The 21,003-nt window shown below is 45.4% G+C and overlaps 3 protein-coding genes and 3 non-coding genes across 7 annotated transcripts in view; 2 read left to right on the top strand and 4 right to left on the bottom strand.

The window, feature by feature from the left end:
- Nucleotides 1-21,003, bottom strand: part of LOC126999409 (uncharacterized) — a 66,195-nt gene that overhangs the window by 23,842 nt on the left and 21,350 nt on the right. The window contains exons 16-17 of the mRNA XM_050861991.1: nt 3,415-3,498; nt 2,302-2,446 (exon numbers count right to left, since the gene is read on the bottom strand). Coding sequence (XP_050717948.1) covers nt 2,302-2,446; nt 3,415-3,498 — 229 coding nt within the window. The remainder of the gene's footprint in view (nt 1-2,301; nt 2,447-3,414; nt 3,499-21,003) is intronic.
- Nucleotides 212-283, bottom strand: Trnae-cuc (transfer RNA glutamic acid (anticodon CUC)). The gene has a single exon. It is a non-coding gene; the product is annotated as a tRNA-Glu (tRNA).
- On the bottom strand, nt 995-1,066 carry Trnae-uuc (transfer RNA glutamic acid (anticodon UUC)). Its single transcript has one exon. It is a non-coding gene; the product is annotated as a tRNA-Glu (tRNA).
- Trnay-gua (transfer RNA tyrosine (anticodon GUA)) lies at nt 1,276-1,365 on the bottom strand. The gene is given in 2 exon segments: nt 1,276-1,311; nt 1,329-1,365. It is a non-coding gene; the product is annotated as a tRNA-Tyr (tRNA).
- LOC126999410 (acyl-coenzyme A thioesterase 1-like) lies at nt 7,839-14,886 on the top strand. Of its 2 annotated transcripts, XM_050861992.1 has the most exons (5): nt 7,839-8,022; nt 8,130-8,418; nt 10,991-11,173; nt 11,331-11,553; nt 11,669-12,587. In XM_050861992.1, exons 2-5 carry the CDS (start codon nt 8,173-8,175, stop codon nt 12,472-12,474), a joined length of 1,458 nt encoding a protein of 485 aa, XP_050717949.1. In that variant the 5' UTR covers nt 7,839-8,022; nt 8,130-8,172; the 3' UTR covers nt 12,475-12,587. The 2 variants fall into 2 exon arrangements, with proteins under 2 accessions (XP_050717949.1, XP_050717951.1); XM_050861994.1 differs by lacking the exons at nt 10,991-11,173; nt 11,331-11,553; nt 11,669-12,587 and adding exons at nt 13,214-13,396; nt 13,540-13,762; nt 13,873-14,886 and having other exon boundaries at nt 7,878-8,418.
- LOC126999411 (acyl-coenzyme A thioesterase 1-like) lies at nt 15,653-19,813 on the top strand. The gene is made up of 3 exons (XM_050861995.1): nt 15,653-16,877; nt 17,022-17,244; nt 18,345-19,813. The coding sequence occupies exons 1-3, from the start codon at nt 16,656-16,658 to the stop codon at nt 19,094-19,096; spliced, it is 1,197 nt and encodes a 398-aa protein (XP_050717952.1). The 5' UTR covers nt 15,653-16,655; the 3' UTR covers nt 19,097-19,813.

The following is a 21,003-nucleotide window of genomic DNA, read 5'->3' as shown; positions in this document are numbered from 1 at the left end:
AAGTCGAGGAAGCTCACACGACACAAGATGAACAAGATGACAAATTCTCATATGCTAGGGTTCAAAAGTAAAACCAAAATATATTCTCTGGGCTTCAGTTACACCATTTTCTGACTTAAAACAAGTAACACTACTTCACATCGTCTACTCTCACTGATTTACGGATACAGCGTACATTATTATTTCGTATTTCATTTCAATTGCAAAATTCTTCCCGTGCCGGGAATCGAACCCGGGCCTCGCGGGTGAGAGCCGCGTATCCTAGCCACTAGACCACACGGGACTTGCTAAGCTGTTTCAAGGTAAAAAATTTAGCGAAAGTAAACCAGGCACATATCCATTTTTCTAAAGGGTTTTTCTAAAGTTTTTTTCATATAGTTTGTTCTCATGAAGATCCTTCTCATTAACAGACTCGGTAGAAATAGTATCCGATAATCAGTTCTCCCTCACGAACGAGTTTGTGAGCAGCACCTCGCATGGAAATTCATCGCTCGCTGCAGTATACAAGATAATGCGTCTGAACTTTACTCGTTTCATAATTTTCTTTTTCCTGGACAATCTCAGCTGCTGTACATCACAGGAGCTTGCCCAGCTTCATAACATCCTACCGATCACTCTACAACATCACGTACATGGTGAAGACACGCATACAGTATTATTGGCCCCACCAAGGGGCTGAAAATAGCTAAAGAAGGTTAACTCTTGCTATGGAATAAATATTGTCTAGGAAGACATTAAAGCAAACAAAGTAAGATTTTTGGATTAACTTTGCATACAGATGAATAAATACCTGTTCTTCATGTTAACAATATGCAATCATGCCGGAGATAGGGCCAAAACATTTCCATAGGTCAAGACGGAGGCCACATCTAAACCATACAACTGAATGAAACCTTGGACGGCCGCCCTGCGGACAGGTCCAATAATGGTCTTGCTCTACAAAACTGATGGTGACAAACGACTGTGATGGAAGAAGAATCAATAACAAAATATCTTCCCATGCCGGGAATCGAACCCGGGCCTCCTGGGTGAAAGCCAGGTATCCTAGCCACTAGACCACATGGGATACTCCTCCACGGTGAAATTAGGTTTATATAAGGTAATCTCCCGCATAAAGTATTTTCATGAGGAATAACTAAAGAAAAATATTTTCTCTATATATTTTCTATTTCCCGGTAAATATTCAGCATTTACTATCCAGCAGGTGACCGTGTCTGCTCCTCACTTTAGTCTCACCTTATATCCGCTGAGAAAACCTAACCAGATGAAAAGGTATCCTTCGAACCGGATTCGAACCAGTGACCTATGGATGTCTGCTCATGTTCCAACTACAGTCCACCGCTCTACCAACTGAGCTATCGAAGGGATGAGAAACGTTTTCTGTAAGGTAATAAAAAACGTGACTTTGGTTGCCCACACCTGGAACTTCAAGGTTTTGGGGTGTGTGTGTGTGTGTGTGTGTGTGTGTGTGTGTGTGTGTGTGTGTGTGTGTGTGTGTGTGTGTGTGTGTGTGTGTGTGTAATTCACCACGGCCTGATCACCACCTTCCCCAAGAGTTCACAAAGGTAATTCTCGGAGCTAAAAAAAGGAAGCTCACGAATACCTCTCATAACCTTACAATGTCCCGTCACTAAGAACAAAAAACAATCAATGAAATAATACATACGTTAAATAAATAAATAGACGAGTAGCAGTTGATCGAAATATATTATGCTACTGAAGGAACAAGTGCGTGAGTGAAATACTGAACACGAAAGATGAGCAGACAGAGACAGAAGAAATAGAGAACACAGAGAGAGACAGAGACAGACAAGCAATGCAGATCTTGAAAGGTTTCGTCTCTGCATTACCAAGGCCAAGCATACACACTCACCGCGAGAGGAAGACAGTGTTTGTACCTGACAAATTAGCTTCAAGACATTTTCACACATGTACGTCGTGATAAAGTGAAAGGTGCAGCTCTTAATGATCATTAGGCCATTGGCGTTCTATATCAAGAGCTGCTCTTTTCCCATGAGGAGAAGGGCGAAAGTTTGAATTACCGCGCATAAGCATGAATTCCAGGCCTATATACTCAATCATTTCAGGGCTGCTAACACACCCACGTTTGATAAGGCTTTCGTAGAGGCTGTAGGTATTAGCATAGGTAGTTTTATGAGCCTAGTGATAATCTGACAAGGCCTCTACACCATAAATGTGAAAAACACTCATGAGACCCCGACTAATTCCCCTTGTGGCCTTAGGAAATATTAATTAATTTTTTGAGCCGAAAACGTCTCAGAACACGGGCCAATGCCTAACCTTGCAGCCTGGCCTCGAGCTGTGTCTGCTGCAGGTCTTTGGGCAGCCCATAGTGGCTTGGGTTGTGCTGCACCCGCACGTACAGGAAGGTGGACCGAAGCCACTCCACGGCCACCCCCAGGTCCGTCACTGTCCCGAGTACGATCTGTTGAGGAAAAATGAAACTGTGGATTAAAGAGAGTACCTGTTTCCCTCTCACTATGATTTCAATTTAACACAAAAATAATGCCTTAGAAAAAAAATTACGAACGAACAATCGGGTTTCCACATGCACTAATTATGGAAACAAAATACTGAATCCCTTATGACCAGCAAATGTCTCTCTTTTAAGCCTTATAATCACCATCAAATGTCTGTTCCATCAATTGTAACCACTAGCAAATGTCACCCTTGTACCATTTGTAACCAACAGCTGATGTCGCTTTATCTTGTAACTACCAGAAAATCTCTCTCTTGTATCCTTTATGACCACCAGGCACCAGCAAATGCCTATCTTAAGTCAATACAACAATCTATCGTCTCTTATCGTGTTTCGCTTTCCCTTCAGTCCTATAGTATCTCCCCTACAGACATATATCACTGGGCCAAGTCATGTAGGAGGCTGTCAAGGTCGTGGCGTTGAGAGGCAGAACAATGAAGAACGAAAGGAATACAGAGGGAAAAAAAAAAAAGAGGAAGGGAAAACAATAATGACATCCACTTTGGCTTGAGAAAACTTTAGATGATTTAAGTCTCTCGGAATTACTGACCTCCCGCGAAATGTTTACCGAGTGCTGATCTGTGTGTGTGTGTGTGTGTGTGTGTGTGTGTGTGTGTGTGAGAGAGAGAGAGAGAGAGAGAGAGAGAGAGAGAGAGAGAGAGAGAGAGAGAGAGAGAGAGAGAGAGAGAGAGAGAGAGAGAGAGAGAGAGAGGGGGGGACGTTCAACGCTTCCTGTACGTGCCATCATTATGTTCCTCGCTGCTCACGTTCCCCTTCACACAGAAGTACTTTAGTTAAATGCTCCTTTCACAGACTAGGGACAGCTTCTTCACTTAGGCACTATGGGCAGTATTCTACATTACAACACACACACACACACACACACACACACACACACACACACACACACTCACCTCGGCGTTCAGGTGTTCCGCCAGGTGAAGGTGGAGATGAGACTCTAGCTGGGTACGTCCTGTTACCAGGTTTTCGTACTTGACCTGAAAAGTAACATAAATATTGGACAAGTTGCACCTCTCGTTTGATTCATATTTTTCCATTAATATCTCCAGTATGCAGGATAACAAAAAATATATCAAAATAGTACTTTCATTCGAAGATATATTCAAAGTCTCATCTTTTTCAATTACTCAAGGCATAGGTGATTGTCCCTTCAGTATTTTTTTTATGAGAAATTTCCTTTCGACTTAACACGTGTAAATCCTTTCTCCTACACCTCGGACTCAAAAGGATCAAGGAACTAAAGGGGCACAGGTAAGACTTTCAAACAAGAGAAGTAAACAGAAAACAGGTGGTGAGTCAGTCATCCCACACCTTAAGACAATGGAATTAAACGCTGGAAAGTATTTTAAACCAGGCAGGTGCCGCTGAGACTCCCACGACTCCCCTAAACAGGTAAGTGGGGGCGCCCTTCCTTAAAAAAAACACATGCATTTCCGGTACGCGGGAACAAAAGACGTGAGGTGAGGTGAGAGTTCCTAAGGTTTGAACGTGAAGTTCCTAAGTGAGAATGGGAGGTTCCTAGGGGAAATGGAACCGAACCCCAGCTTCTATATGGTGGCTTACCTAGTTAAGTGAATTCACTTGCATAAATCAACCTTCCTAACCTATGTAGTTGGATCAGGTTTATATGTGCTATGGCCGGGCATGGATAGAACCCCGTACTGCGGGAGCCGGGGAGAAGTGAAGACAAAATTCACACGTTAGCATCTCAGAAGTAGCGGTGTGATTTGGGAGGGAGGGAGGAAGTAATGAATGAAGAGGGGGAAAACGCAGGTGTTTTCCCATTGGGGAGGATTAGCAGAGATAATTATCTTCCTCTTTCTCTATTCCTTCCTTTCTTACTCTCTTCCTGTCTTCCTCTCTTTCTTTCTTTCTTTCTTTCTTCTTTCCTTTCTTACTTGCTTTCTCTTTCTCCTTTCTTTCTCTTTCATTCTTCCTCTCTCTTTCTCCTTCATTCGTTTCTTTCTTTCGATTTCTCTTTTCTTCCTCTTTCTTTTTTCTTTCTCTATCTTTCTTTCTCTTTACTTTCTTTGTTTCTCTTTCTTTCTCTTTCTCCTTTTTCTCTTTCTTTCATTCTTCTTCTTTCTTTCACCCTTTCATTCTTCTCCTTTTATTTTTCAACCTTTTCTCTCTTTCATTTTTACTTTTTCTTCCTTTCTTTCTTTCTTTCTTTCCCTTTTTTCTTCTCTATTTCTCCTTTATTTATTTATTTCTCTTTCATTTTTTCTTTCTTTATTTTTCTTTCTCTTTATTTTGCTTGCTTTCTTTCTTTCTCCCATTCTTCTTCTCTCATTCTTTTTCTCTTTCTCCTTCCTTCTCTCTTTTTTTCTCTTTATTTCTTTATTTCATTCTTGATTTCTCTTTTTCTCTCTCCCCTTTCTTTCTCTTTCATTTTTCTTCTCTCTTTTTTTATTTCCTTATTTCTTTCTTGCTTTGTCTTTTTCACTTTCTTTATTTTTTCTTTCTTCCTTTCATTCTTCTTCATATACGCAGGATATTTTGAGGAGGAAGGGAGGAGAGGAGGATGAGGAAGGAGGAGGAGGAGGAGGAAGAGGAGGAGGGGAGATCATTATGGAAAGGATCTCTCTCTCTCTCTCTCTCTCTCTCTCTCTCTCTCTCTCTCTCTCTCTCTCTCTCTGGTGGTGGTGGTCGTGGTGTGTGTCCCCCCCCACCCCCCGTGTCCCCTTAGGTCCCTCCCCCGGGTTGTGGATGGGCAGGTAGGGAAAGGGTGCTAATCTGATAATTGGCGGTCGAGCGTGACCGCGCTCCGTCGTGACCAACAAGGTGCCAACTAGCTGCCCAAATATAAAAACATCCCGGGACGCTCATAGCAGAGAACCTGGGAAGCGTCCACAGACGCTCATAGCACTGAAAGGGTTAAACGTACTGCGAGAGACTTGAAACACCCTTGAACCCGCAATGGCAAGGTTTCGTCAGCACCGGCTGGAATCCAGCCTCCCCCAAACGTTGAGTCGCTGGCCGGTGTTGGTCCATGATACGGCTAAACTTTTGTCCATGGGCAACAAGCAACCCATTCTTGAGACTGTTTTTCACCACCCACCCGTGATCCGCCAGAGCCCTCTTCCTTCCTCATATGACTAGATGAATAAACACTGTTTCTTATTTTGTCACTCATCAAGGACAACACGTGTTAATTTAGTTACTATTACGAGATCTATAGCTGCTTAGCGTCACTGCATGCGACGGCTTTTCTTGACAAAATATGGACAATGGCATCGCTTCACTTTCTTGTCTCTAATGATGACGATGATGCTTTTTTACCGGAAAGTTCATCGTTATCATTAGAGACAAGAAAGTGAAACGATGCCATTTTTGTCGAGAAAAGGACGTTTTAAGAAATTCCGTCGCATGCAGCGACGCTAAGCAGCTAGGGAAATGTTCCTAATAAACTGCAGATCTTGTAATTGTGACTAAATTAACGCTTTTTTTTTTGTAGTGATTCTAGTCATATGAGCAAGAAAGAGGGCTCTCTGGCGGATCACGGGTGGGAGGTGAAAAACAGTCTCATGGGCCATGGCGCCAGATATCACCAGATGACGCCTTATGATGCTTTAAAATGTTCTGTGGTGCAGCATAACACAACAGTAACCTCGTGAACTCTATATCCACGGCCCACCTAGCAGGGTTACCCATAGGAAGCTCAGGATATGGTCATCGCCATAGGCCTATGGAGATGCGGCCAGCAAGAAAGGGGCCGTACCAGTGTTGCCATACTAGTGCGAAATGCGCTAGTTCTAGCGCATTGGCATCACAAACAGCGCGTAAATTTCGTATTTGGCGCATAGCGCATTTTTTAGTGCATTTTTGTTCAATTCGGTGCATATTCTAGCGCATTTCTGGAAATTCATGGTTATTGGAAAGGTGTGTGTGTGTGTGTGTGGAGGTCAGGTCGCACCCAGTCTCTGAGGCCTAGGGATTAGAGAACGAGGGAAAGGGAGCGGTGCATACCGTCACACCCTCCTTACCTTCCCGCCCCATAGAAATAGTCAGTCCCCCCTCCACACACACACACACACACACACACATTCACTGCCAAGGATTCATTAAAACATTCCAGAAAGGCAGTTGCTGATTTACATTCAGAATAATGAGGCTGCAGCCTCCCTAGGCTCCGGGCATTCAGGGGGCTCCCGATGATTAGAAAATAAATCAATAAATAATAAAGAAAGAAATAGAAATGTGGAGTAAAATACAATGATTAAAATAGTCTTAGAAAGCACGTTGATATAGGTGAAGGCAGCCATAATACAACTCAAATGTCGGCTGGATTTCATGACTTTATACATGCGATTTTTCAAACGTGTGCTTTCTCTATAAGTATTTCCAGTCATCTCAAACAAGTGCTTGTCCGACATTTGATTATACACAGAGAAACTAATCAGGTGGACATGTTGATGAGACGGTGACACGTACAGTTGACTAAAACGGGTCTGTGACTCGTCAAATTACACATACGCGGCTGTCTAAGCGTCTGAGAGGCTCATTCAGGCTGAATCAGCCTCGGTTATGTAATTAACGCAGGAAGCAGCATCCTGCTGAACCTGACTTGTGAACTGTCATTGGTAATTAAGAGTTCGGTCTCCTTAGCTCCAATAACATTATACTGAGTTTGTTATGGAAATGTATGCAATAATTATGTAAAAAAAATCATACAGACATGAGGCAAAGTTTATAAAATAAATTGATGCCATTGATTTCATGTATACGTTGACTAGGTCCCTCGTACACCTCGGATGAATATGTACAAACTATACAGTAAAATGTTTTTTTTTTTATTATCTACTTTAATGGTCAAGTTTGTAATCAAATTTATCTCTTAATTTATGATAACAATGAAAAAAATATGATACTGTATAACAACAATTCAATCCTTTCAATATAAATTAAACAACACCTGCCTATACCTACATGACGGTAATTACTATTGTTCGTTTCGAAACATGTAGTACAACAACAAATTATGAGAAATATATACATATATATGAAAAGGGCCTTTAACCTGAACTATTCTCGGGCTCCGCACCCGGGGAAAGGAATAATTAAAGAAAAAAAAATATTAGTATCATTATTATTATTATAGCAACACCAGAAAGTGGCATTATCAATATGATCTAAAAGCAATAGTGGTTACTACTATTATGATAACCATTATCTAGCTACTATTACTATCACCATTAGCGGGAGAGGAGCCGAAAATTTTCCTAGCGCATTTCTAGCGCATTTCACACCTCAGTCTAGCGCTTTTGATCCTACACATTTGGCAACACTGGGCCGTACCCAGCTCCGCCGCGGCTTGCACCTCGCGTCTCCCCAGTCCCCGCTGCCAGTGTGTATTCCCGGGCCTAGCACTGCGAGGAGGGGCTCAGTCAAGGCCTTGGCTCAGTGCGCAGTCCACATACAAACATGCAGAGCCGTAATCTTCATCGGGGAGTGTTTATAAATCGGCATGACGGTCAGCAGTCAGCATAAACAGTTGAACGGTGTGTCAAGGTGTACACCTCTCGGCTTTAGGCCTAAAAACACACTGCAGCGCTAAACACTAAACAGTGAGCCAAGAGGGAGAGAATAAGTATTCTCTCCACAACAGGACTTCACCAGTGAGTCAGCGTGAGGGCTGCTGCTGCGCAGCGATGAGTCTCCATCTCGCTAGGAGGCTGCCCTCCCGATGGTTTGGTCGCCTGGGATCAGCGGCGGGGTGCAAACAGGGGCAGGCCTCCAGCGTCCGAGGCATGGCTAATCAGGGCAATGATCCCTGGTTGACTGCCACACCACGGGTATGTCTCCACGACGTACCCACCACGCTGAGGGCAGGTGGTTTGCCTCCGCATGCCCCTGTCACGCTGTCCGCCAATCTTACTGACGAAAACGGCAGGGAGGTGAGTATAGTCGAGGCCGGAAGACCTTGCCTTAACTTGACTCGTTTTTTTTTTTTTTTTTGTGTGTGTGTGTGTGTGTGTGTGCGTGTGTGTGTGTGTGTGTGTGTGTGTGTGTGTGTGTGTGTGTGTGTGTGTGTGTGTGCGTGTGTGTGTGTGTGTGTGTGTGAGAGAGAGAGAGAGAGAGAGAGAGAGAGAGAGAGAGAGAGAGAGAGATTAGGTGATTTGTCCTTAAACCTAAGTGATTCTACATTAATCAGATGGCTCCATAACATTGCATGTATACTCTAGTTATTAAGTTGAAGGAAGTGTCGGTCGAGCTTGTTTTTAATTAAAGGAGTCAATCGTGTGACACTGGACCACTGAAGGTGGGAGCTTATTCCATTCTCGCACTACAACGTTGGTGAAGAAAAATTTAGTGCAGTCTGAATTTACTTGCCTACATTTAAGTTTTGTGCCATTATTCCTCGTTCGCAAAGTGTCATCATCGATCATAAACAATTTTGGTTTCTCCACATTCATAAATCCATTAAGTATTTTAAAACATTCGATCAGTTTACCTTGAAGGCGACGTTTCTCAAGAGAGAACATGTTAAGGGTGGAAAGACTCTCATCGTAGGGTTTGTTGCGCAAGGAGGGGATCATTTTTGTTGCCCGATGCGATGCTGAACACCTTATAATTCAGCAATGTCCTTTGCATGGTGGGGAGACCAAAACAGTGGCAAAACTGTACCGCATACTCCAAGTGGGGTCTGACTAAACTACTGTAGAGCGGAAGTATTGCATCTTTAGTTTTAAATAAAAAGTTTATTTTAATGAAGCCCAACATTCTGTTCGCTTTATTTGCTGCATCGATGCATTGCTGTGAGAATTTGAGGTTTGACGCGATTTTGACACCCAGGTCCTTGACGCACTGAACGCTTTTGAGTTTGACGCCGCGCATTTCGTAATCGAACTTCTTATTTCTTGTTCCAACTTGAAGGACCTGGCACTTATCTACATTAAAGGGCATCTCCCATCTATCAGACCAAGCTGAAATTTTATGCAAGTCATCTTGGAGTCTTTGTCTGTCTTCGTCAGTGAGAACCGAGTTACCAATCTTTGTGTCGTCTGCAAATTTACTAACGAGATTATTGATTCCAACATCCACATCGTTGATGTAAATAATGAAGAGCACTGGGCCAAGAACCGAGCCCTGAGGGACGCCACTAGTGACAGGCGCCCACTCTGAGTTAAATCCGTCGATCACCACTCTTTGTTGTCTGTTGCTCAACCAATTCGCGATCCAGTGGTGTACTTGACCGTCAATACCTAGTTGCTTTAATTTATAAAGTAATTTATGATGTGGAACTTTATCAAACGCTTTTTGGCAATCAAGATAGACTACGTCCAGTGATTTGGTTACGTCATAAACTGAAAAGAGGTCGTTATAAAATCTAAATAGGTTTGAAAGGCAGGATCATTTGTTACGGAAGCCATGTTGTGAATTCCCAATTAATGAGTGGCTTTCAAGGTAACTCACAATTTTGTCTCTAATTATGCTCTCGAGTAGCTTACCTACAACTGAAGTTAGACTAATGGGCCTATAATTACCCGGTATTTTTCCGTCTCCTTTCTTAAAAATCGGTGTTACGTTACCCTTTTTCCAATCCGAAGGGACGATGCCTTGTCGCAAGGACATATTGAAAACGGTTGTGAGGGAGGAGAGTATTTCTCTCTTTGTTTCTTTAAGCAATATAGGATATATTTTGTCAGGTCCGGGACTCTTGTTTGTTTTAAGGGATTGGAGAACTTTAAGGACTTCATCGGTAGTTATTACAAAGTTAGGCAATGCATGCTCGAGATTTACGTTAGTACTGTTGTCGTCGCTGGTGTTGGTGGTAGTGGTGGGAAGACTGCAAGTATTAAACAACGAGGAAAAGTAATTGTTTAATAAGTTCGCAACGTGTTGGCTGTCAGTCACTAGTTTGCCGTCACTGTTTGTTAGAGGTCCAATTCCACTTTTGATCGCCTTCCTTTGTTTATATAACTGAAGAAGGATTTCAGATTATTTTTACAGTTGGCTGCTGTTTCCTTCATATCTACGCTTTGCCTGACATACTAATCTTTTTACTCGCCGCCTGGCTTCATGATAAAGTTTAATGTTTTCGGGCGTGCTTTGCTCTTTCTTTAGCCTGTATGACAATTTTCTGTCCTTAACCAAATGTTTAATTTCGCTATTAAACCAAAGTGGAATTTTATTAGTGTTACTTCGTTTCTCGCACAATGGAACAAATGTGTTCTGCTGAGTGAGTAAATGATTTTTAAAGTTTAGCCAGGCTATCTCTACGTTGCCATCATCTGATAGTTGTATTTGTTAGTTTTTTGTCGGATTTCTACGAAATTAGCTCTTTTGAAATTGGGCCGAGAGAGAGAGAGAGAGAGAGAGAGAGAGAGAGAGAGAGTGCGTGTGTGTGTGTGTGTGCAACATATAGGAGAGGAATTAGTACTGTCAGAGTCATGGCGTTTCTGGCATCCGTTCCTTTTGGCGACTCTAGGGCACCACAATCCACGACCACGTACGGGTTTCTTTCAGTTCGCGTCCCACGCCCACTACATAACAGACGAGCAGGGCCGCCTGGACGTTACGACGGCGGCGGCAGTGAGTGGTTCCTACAAAGGTGTCTTCCCTGCGGGGCTTCTCACCACTCTGGCGCCCGCGCCCCATGAGTTTCCCCTCCTAAGGTTCTACCGCCGGGACCCCAGCTTCTCTTTGAAGGTCAGCGAAGCCTCGCTCCCGGTCTTTCTTGTAGTGTAGATTGCTCAACTTTTTTTTCCTGAAAATACATATCACTTCATTATATTATGAATATATTCATGGCTCTAGTTGATGAGCGGACTCTTACATGCTCGTGACAAAATCCAACGGTCGGCAGATTACTCTACGACTGATTGACGGCCATCAGCCGCTCGAGATTATGACGAAGCCGCTGACAGAGGTGGAACTGGAGCGACACCTAATGGCACCAGGGGTGCGGCGGCGTCCCGTGCGTGAGGGCAGGGTGAGAGGGGCGCTGTATCTGCCTCCTGGGGACGGGCCCTTCCCGGGAGTGATCGATATGTTTGGTTCTGTTGGCGGACTCCTGGAGTTCAAATCAGGTAATCTACACTGACAAAATCCAACTTGAAGATGTAGTCAAGTGTTTATATATCCATGCAAGGAACGTGACGAGTAACTATAAGGCTTGAGGTACAACCTACCATTTTATTTCAGCCATGTTGGCTTCACGGGGCATAGCCAGCCTAGCCCTGGCATACTTCGCATACGAAGATCTTCCCAAGACCACGGACTACTTTGATTTGGAATATTTTGAGGAGGCGGTGGAGGTGCTACTTAGTCAACCAGAGGTTGTGCCGGACCGCTGCGGGATAGTGGCTGTCAGCAAGGGAACGGACGTCGCCTGTTGCATGGCCACCTACCTGACGCAAGTAAAGGCCCTCGTCACCATTAGTGGTTCCCCTATCGCCGTGGACTCGGTAATAACCTATCGCGGCCACACGCTGGTAGAAGGCTACAAGCTGGACGCTAGTATTATGGCAGCAGATCAAGATGGAAGACTGTATCCGCAGCGAGAGTTGCTAAAACAAGGTGTTCAAGCAGACCACCCAAAGTTCATCCCCATAGAGAAGGCTGATGATGACACGTATTTCTTGATGGCGGTTGGCGGGCAAGACGCCTGGTCATTGAACATCTTTCTCAGTGTTGCGCGAGAACGCATGGATAGCCGGGGCCGTGGGGCCTGGCTGGAGACTGTGGAATACCCTGGCGCAGGCCACATACTGGAGCCTCCTTACGGGGCCCATGTACCACATTCCTACCATCGGTACCTGCCCGTAGTGGCTGAGGACGGCTCCACCAAGGTGGTAGGAGTACCAGTTCTATGGGGCGGAAACGCTAAGGACCACTGCCGTGCTCAAGAGGACCTCTGGCCCCGCATGATAGCTTTCTTTACTAAGCACGTCAGGGACAGCAGTTCCTGGTACAAACAACATTATGACAACAACTCACAACAATTATAACTCCTACCAACGAAAACTTCTTACGCAGCTTTCCCCGGCCTGGAGACGCATCTTCCTTGTATGTATATAAATGTAGTTTTAATAAATGTCACAAAATAAAATCGTTGTCTTTACCTAGCCCTATTTTTTCCATAGATGCTTGGGTTGGTAAGCATATATCAACTCACAACACACCAGCTAGATAATACCAGTAAAAATAGTTCCTCTGGCTTTAGATCAAACAAACCATTTTCAAGTCACGACAAAAATGACAGAATAAATCCTGAGATTATAATGACCTCCAATTCGCGTAACCTTACAAAACCATGTATGAAGCAAACAGTAACAATAGAAGAGATGGTAAACTTTCACTGCCACTTCGCCATATTCTAATCAGCAGACAAAGCCTGCCTCCAGGAAATTATTAACATGTCAAACTTGCTAGCATGGCTGCATTTTTTTTTTTTTTTAACATATTAGTTATTTATACATGGAGGACCTAGATGGCCATGACAGCTACTCAAAAAACTGCTCTTGTGGAGGTAGATTATGTTTTTCCTTCAAGCGAGTTGGAAGAAGCCGACAAATCTTCCTCTTACTTCGAACGCAGACTACAAAGAATTGCTAGGGCGAGCATCTCTGCAGCAATGCCAGCCCGACGTGAGCAAAGAGGCAGAGCTCCTGCGGGCACGAATGACCGTTGCTGGCGGAGATAGGGGTCAGGCACTCGGACACAGGTGAACATTTCCTACCTTTACAGTTCTGTTCGTGTGCCCACTACGTGACTGACGAGACGGGTGACGTGGACGTTCGGAGGGGGGCGGCGGTGGGTGGGTCCTACACAGGCGTGTTCCCAGCTGGGCTGCTCACCACGCTGGCGCCCGCCTCCCACGAGGCGCCTTTCATCAGACTTTATCGCCGCAATTCCTCACTGCCATGGAAGGTAAGTCGGTCACCTATACTTTCCCACGCCCTCATGCAAATCTCACAGAAATTTCTTTAACGGGCATACACCTTCCCTGATACACTCATCAACACAAAGCTTCCTCCATACTTGTGGCATGAGCTGCCGACCAAAATTTTCAGATCAAAGTAAGTGTACTAGACGGCCACCAGCCTAATGGATCCAAGACGAAGATGTTGACGGAGGTGGAGCTAGAGCGACACCTGATGGCACCAGGAGTGCGACGGCGTCCCGTGCGTGAGGGCAGAGTGAGAGGGGCACTGTACCTGCCTCCAGGGGACGGGCCCTTCCCAGGAGTGATCGACATGTTTGGTTCCGTTGGTGGACTGCTGGAATTCAGGTCGGGTGAGTCTGTTGACATGCTGTGCAGTGTTGGACGACAACAGCCATCAACAACCGACAGCCTCGCTGATCCTCAAGGCCATGTCAGCACAGTCTTCCCATTTTTTTCACAGCTATGCTTGCGTCTCGGGGCTTTGCGAGTCTGGCGCTCGCCACATTTGCCTACGATGATCTTCCTGCCACCACCGACCACATGGACCTGGACTACTTCGAGGAGGCCGTGGAGCTGTTGCTGGCCGTGCCTCAGGTGATACCTGACCGATGCGGAACTGTGGCCGTCAGCAAGAATGGAGACGTGGCCCTGAGCATGGCCACGCTGATGAACGCTGTGAAAGCCGTGGTGGGCATCAACACGTGCATAATGGCACACGGCTCCCGCCTCACCTATAAAGGTGAACTCTACAGGGAAGATAACACACCATTCGATAAGGGTCTGATGAGGACAGAGCGAGGTACATATGCCCGTTGCATGCAAAGCCATTTCACAGTCGACAACCCAGCCATGATCCCCGTGGAGGAAGCAGATGAGGATACACATTTCCTGATGGTCGCAGGGGAAGCAGACAGCTGGGGCTTTGGGGGGGCTCTGGCGCCTTTCCGGGAGCGGATGCTGCGCCACAATAAACACAACTTCGAGTTGGTGCTGTATCCAGGAACAGGCCACTTAATCGAGCCTCCCTACGGTCCGCACATCAGTCAGTCCTTCCATCGATACATTACTATGAATGATGAAGGAGAGTCTTCGATCCGCAAAATTCCCATGGACTGGGGTGGACAACCGCAGCCTGCATGCGCCGCACAGGAGGACCTCTGGTTCCGTATGTGCACCTTCCTAATGAACCACGTGCGCGAGGAAAGCCCCTGGTTCCAGCAGCACGTGGCCCGACAAGCCCCACAAAACACTACACTGTGAACGTATACCTGCTTGCACTAGACAGACCCATGGGTCAGAACAGACCTCTGTCCTCAGCGTAATAACCAAAAAGAACGAAGGTAAACAGGAGAACGGTATGTTTCACACGCTATCATCCACGAGGATTGTGCTTTGTCTTTAGCTCTTTTGGTTATTACTGGACTAATATGATGTGATAGATGTCAATGATAAAATATGTAATGGCATGTATTTTTAATTCCAATAAATATTTCTTGACATAATTGCGATTCTTCTGCTGATGATTTCCCTTTTTAAAATACATAAATCTGGATCTTTACTATAAACAAAGTTACTGCATAATGAGAAAAAGGATACTCATTTTCAGCAGCAGAAGTAGTAGAAGTGGACTAGTGGGTTAGAGCATCAAACCATGAAAGTGAAGAGCCACAGTGAGTTGGTTCGAACCCCAGTGCCGCCGAGTGAAGTCAGGAAGGGCAGTCTGTTGTAAATCAATGAACAACCTCAAAACAGCGACCCCAAGAGGAAGAAGTAGCAGTAACAGTAAATTTAGTAGCATTAGCAGTTGTGGTGACGGTGGAAGTAGTTGTGCGTGTGTGGGGGGATGGGGGGAGTAGGAAGGACTTTCTGTTATTGGTGTGGTCTATTATGCGACCTGAGTACAAATAAGTCATCAATTAACCGAGGCAGCGGTGCAAGTTAAGGCTAACGATATAATAACCCAAGAAGGGATTTTGTGGTAAGAATACTATTCTGCGGTTACAGTCCATAACTTTCCCCCGTGCTGGGTCTTGACTTCAGTTATACGCTTGAAAATTACCTTCCTGAGCTGCAATGTTTACCGTGGATCCTTGAGGAAGAAGGTATATGGGAAGGGGTTGTAACACATCATGAAGGAACGATGGGATAATATGGAGTGAAAGGAATAAAAGGGTTTCTATTGCATTTTTGAAGAATGGTGAAAATTTAGTGAGAAAGGTAATGTATAATGCAGGAAAGGGAAGGGTTTGTGCCATGGATAGGCGAGGAAGAGGTTTTGTGAAAAATGATGGAAGACGAAATTAGAAGAGGAAGGGGATGAATGAAAGGGGTTGTTTGTGCTGCCTGAGTGGAAGGACGGAAGGGAAAGTTAAACGAAAGGGACGGGAATGGAAGAGTAGTGAGAGGAAGGGAATGGAAATAAATGAAAGAATGAAAAGGATGGAACGGAAGAGAAGGGAAGGGAAGAGATGGAGGAGGAGAAGAGATGGAGAATGTTAGTGGCATTCTATAATATACATAAATTGTGTTCGAACTAAATGGTTTTCTATACTATTAGCATACGAAAGATAACTTACTGATTTAGGTTAATTCATCTGCATAAATCTAACGTGAACGGCGCGCAGGTCAGTGGCGGTCCATGATTAGGCTAAATAAGTGACAAGTGTCCACCAACTGTGAGCTATCATCCACCCAGGCTTACCCAGGCTCGCCCCGCTGCCAGTGCATGTTCCCACTTCCCTGTTTCTGCCCTCTGGGAGTCACACAGGCACGCAGTGACGCAGTCCTTATCAGGAGGTTTTAGGCCTCTGCCTTACAATCAGCAGTCAGCACAAGCATTTGAACGTTGTGGAAAGGTAATCTTCTCGGCTTTAGACCTATAGACCACAAAACCGTCTTGAGCTGTGAGCCAAGCGGGATAGAATATCTATTCTCTCCACAACAGGGTTCAGTTATAATATACTTTTTGTATCATGAGCTGCCGAACAATAATATCAGATCAACCACCCTAATGGATCCAAGACGAAGTTGCTGACGGAGGTGGAACTGGAGCGACACCTGATGGCACCAGTGCGGCGGCGTCCCGTGCCCTCGTGTTCCGGGACCGGTGGGCTCAGACGACACTGCCGCGACTCCTGGAGGTGGTGCAGATCACCGCTCCTCCTCCACACTGACCACACGTCAGAAAAGTCAGAAAAGGTAACTTACCGACTAAGGTAAGTGAGTCAGCGTAGCATAGGTGCCATGCACTCGGACACAGGTAAACTCTTCCTACCTTTACAGTTTTGCTCGTGTGCCCACTACATTACTGATGAGACGGGCGGCGTGGACGTTCGGCAGGCGGTGGCGGTGGGCGGGTCCTACACAGGCGTGTTCCCAGCCGGGCTGCTCACCACGTTGGCGCCCGCCCCCCACGAGGTGCCTTTTATCAGGCTCTATCGCCGCAACACCTCGCTCCCATGGAAGGTGGGCCGGTCACCTCTACTCTCCCACGCCCTCATGCCAATCTCAGACACTCCATTTGCTCACATACATATCATCCTTGATACACTCAGCACATAGCTTTCCCCATATATACTTGTGGCATGAGCTGCCGAACAATAATTTCAGATCAAAGTGAATGTACTGGACGGCCACCAGCCTAATGGATCCAGGACGAAGTCGCTAACGGAGGTGGAGCTGGAGCGACACCTGATGGCACCAGGGGTGCGGCGGCGTCCCGTGCGTGAGGGCAGAGTGAGAGGGGCGCTGTACCTGCCTCCAGGGGACGGGCCCTTCCCGGGAGTGATCGACTTGTTTGGTTTTGTTGCTGGACTGCTGGAGTTCAGGTCGGGTGAGTTAATATACGATTTATGTGATGCTTCCAAAAAGTTCCCCCTCTCGTAGGCCTTGGTGACGCACAGTCTTCGGTTTTATTCTACCGGCCTTGATAACTCCTTATATTCTGATGTCCTTATGTTCTCTGCCAATCACTGCGGATGACAACGGTGAAGTCGTCAATTCTATATTCATTACTGATTTATTTCAGTCTAGTAAGACATCCTACCGTTGCTGTCAAGTAATTATAATATTCATATTATCGCATAAAATGTCCGTGAATCTTTATAATGTTTAATTTAAAATATAACAATTATTACCTATTATAAAACTAAAATTTTATTAACAGCTAAAACATTGATGGAGATAAGTGAAACTCAGAAAATAAACGTTAAACATATTAATAGAAAAAAATTGTTGTAGTCATTATAGATATCATCGTACAAACTTTAATGAAAAAAAATATACGTATATAACAACACTGGCATCCATGAGATACTGATCTGGTTGGCAGACGTACAATCAACTATCAAAAGAGCGAAAAGGAGTGTTGCAGTAGGTTGTAACTGATTTGCAATTCAGTTTGTTGACCGTCGGGAGTGGTGGCGAGTGAGTGATGCGATGCGCCCCGGGTCTATGCTCCACATTAGTTAGTTATTATAGTGGTATGGCGCAAAGGAAAACATTTGTGAGGATAAGTAAACTATGATCAAACAAATCTATGTAAGATAACCAGCCATAACTTTTACATGAATAAAATGTTACGGTAAAAAAAATCAGTAAAGTTGTGAGAGCAAATACAAGACGAAGTGTTAACTTCTAGGTAGTATAAAAAGAACCCCCATTGGAAAATATCCTACGGTATCTTGCCATGCATAGTATATTAAATAATTCAAATACTATATATTAATATATTACACATTATAAATTCTAGGAAAAAATATAACTATCTATCTAATGTGCATATCTAAATGAATGTCCTTGTCCGAATTTTACACTAGTGCAAGCTAAAACTGCACCAATGGAGGGACGGAAATAAATTTGTTAGGAGCACTTCATGACAGTCTCGCTGCCCCTCAAGGCCATGTCAGCACAGTCTTCCCATTTCTACTACAGCCATGCTTGCGTCTCGGGGCTTTGCGAGTCTGGCCCTCGCCACATTGGGCTACGATGATCTTCCTGCCACCACCGACCACATGGACCTGGACTACTTCGAGGAAGCCGTGGAGCTGTTGTTAGCCGCACCAAAGGTGATACCGGACCGATGCGGAATTGTGGCCGTCAGCAAGAATGGAGACGTGGCCTTGAGCATGGCTACGCTGATGCCCGCCGTGAAGGCCGTGGTGGGCATTAACTCGTGCATAATGTCATACAGCTCCCGCCTCACTTACAAAGGTAAACTCTTCAGGGAAGGCATCACGCGATTCGATGAGGATGTGGTGAGGACAGAACGAGGCACATATAGCGGTTGCCCGCAACGCCACTTCAGAGTCAACAACCAAGCCATGATCCCCGTGAAGGAAGCAGATGAGGATACACATTTCCTGATGGTCGCAGGGGAAGCAGATAGCTGGGGCTTTGGGGGGACACTGGCACCCTTCCGGGAGCGGATGCTGTGCCACAACAAACACAACTTCGAGACGATGCTGTACCCAGGCGCAGGCCACTTACTCGAGCCACCCTACGGCCCGCACATCAGCCAGACCTTCCAGGAACTCAATCCTATAAAAGAGGAAGGACAGTCTTCGATCCGCAAAATTCCCTTAGAGTGGGGTGGACAGCCGCAGCCTACATGCACCGCTCAGGAGGACCTCTGGTTCCGTATGCGCACCTTCCTAATGAGGCAAGTGCGTGAGGAAAGCCCCTGATTCCAGCAGCACGTGGCCCGACACGCCCCACGAAATGCCAAACTGTGAGAGAAAGCGTACAAGAGCAGGTCACCGCCCCAGGATACAAGCCACAACGCCGGCCTTATACCATATGAATGCTACGTAAGAGACTAGGGTGTGATAAGACAGCTCACCCGTCTCCAATGCGCCCGAAGAAGTTTGAATGCGGTTGAGAGCCGCAGGTGCCAACTACATTACGGAGAAACCACACACACACACACACACACACACACACACACACACACACACACACACACATATCCTCCTTGCCACCACAGCACATGCACAATACCTGCCCTCCATCTCCTACAATGCCATCCTGTCTGATATCTTTACTTTTCCCTCAAGCCTATACACCAGAAACAATACCCTTTTTTCTCACTCTTCTTCATTATCAACCCTCCTATGGCTCACATTACCTGCACAGGTAAACAAAATTAGGGAACCTCAACCCGGCCAGTCCTTCAGATCATTTTCCCAGGACTTTAATCACCGGCCCCCCCCACCCAAGGCCAAATACTCGACCCTTCACCACTGTTTGCAGACACTGATCCCCCTTCCCCTGTCACCCTCCGCCTCAATGTTGACTCATCACGTCACCATCCACTCATCTTCAACCACTAAACGAACAGGAATATGAGGAAGGAGTGTGAACGCATTGCCTCCTATACAACTTCCTGATGTTTTTGCTCCCCCACCTCCCTTACTACTCTCCTTTTTTTCCGACTACCTTCCCCATTTTCTTCTCCCTCCCCTCTTTTATTACAACGGAATTACGGTAATGGGGCTTATACGGAATCTGGAGAATCCTCGTGTACTCTACTCTCTCCCCCTCTCTCTCTCACCACTATTCCCCTCTCATTTTTACCACAAAATCACGCTGATGAAGCTTATAAGCATATTGGAGAATGTTCGTCTACTCTACCGCCACCTGCCTTCCCATTTCTCACTTCTTCCTCATTACCACTTCTCCATCCACTAATAAAGCATGTCTCTACCAGGAGTGCCAGGAGTAAGCCTCGACCAAGTTCATTGCAACGGCTTGGGACAATCTGACAACCCATCTGATGTTGCTTCAGGAAGTGTCCTTCTGCAACATACACACACTAAATAATAACTGATTGGTTCTGTATACTAATGGCGGAGCTTTTATCCCTTGTTTTCAGAGAATGAAGAAAATAAATCTGACAACAATAATTTTCTATTTATGGTGCTGTAGCAAATATAGTCTCTGTAACTTTAGTATGGGAGCTTCCTAAGTGACCTAATCCTGACTCAACGAGTGCTGGGCAGCCTATACGGGGTGCTGAAGTCAGACCATCTTCCTAGGGCAGCACTACAGAATGGGCAGAATGGGTCTCCCTTTCCTAATCACGCAGCAGCACTCTCTTGCTATGTGACAGGGGGCCAACTAAAGGTACTGAAGGTCACGAAAGCTATTATCTCCCCGCAGAGCCTTCACTACGGGGCAAAAAAGATGGAAGGGTTGCGGTTTTGCATTGCTTAGATATTCCTGCATGATAATGGGGGGGGGGGGGGGGGTATAATATATATAATAACTCCCGCTATAGGAATACGAGGCTACGGGGACATATGGGGGAGCTGAGAAGGAGAGACGAATGAGTATGGTGGCCGAGTCAAGGCTGCAGGGGATAAATACGAGAAGGTAACCACGAGACGCCTCCAGATACCTGAAGAGGCAAGGACACCATCAATTATTGGATCTCTCTTTGAAAACTCTTCTGACCATGCATGAATTTTATCATTATTATTGTCATTGACGTTGTTATCATTTCTATTACTACCATTAATGTCGTCTTGTATACTGGTATTTATGAAAGATTGTATATCACATACGAGCATTATTATCATGTTATACGTACTTT

This window comes from Eriocheir sinensis, chromosome 16 (genome assembly GCF_024679095.1).
Source record: "Eriocheir sinensis breed Jianghai 21 chromosome 16, ASM2467909v1, whole genome shotgun sequence".
Classification (NCBI taxonomy): domain Eukaryota; kingdom Metazoa; phylum Arthropoda; class Malacostraca; order Decapoda; family Varunidae; genus Eriocheir; species Eriocheir sinensis.
This window is presented reverse-complemented; position numbering and strand designations above follow the sequence as displayed.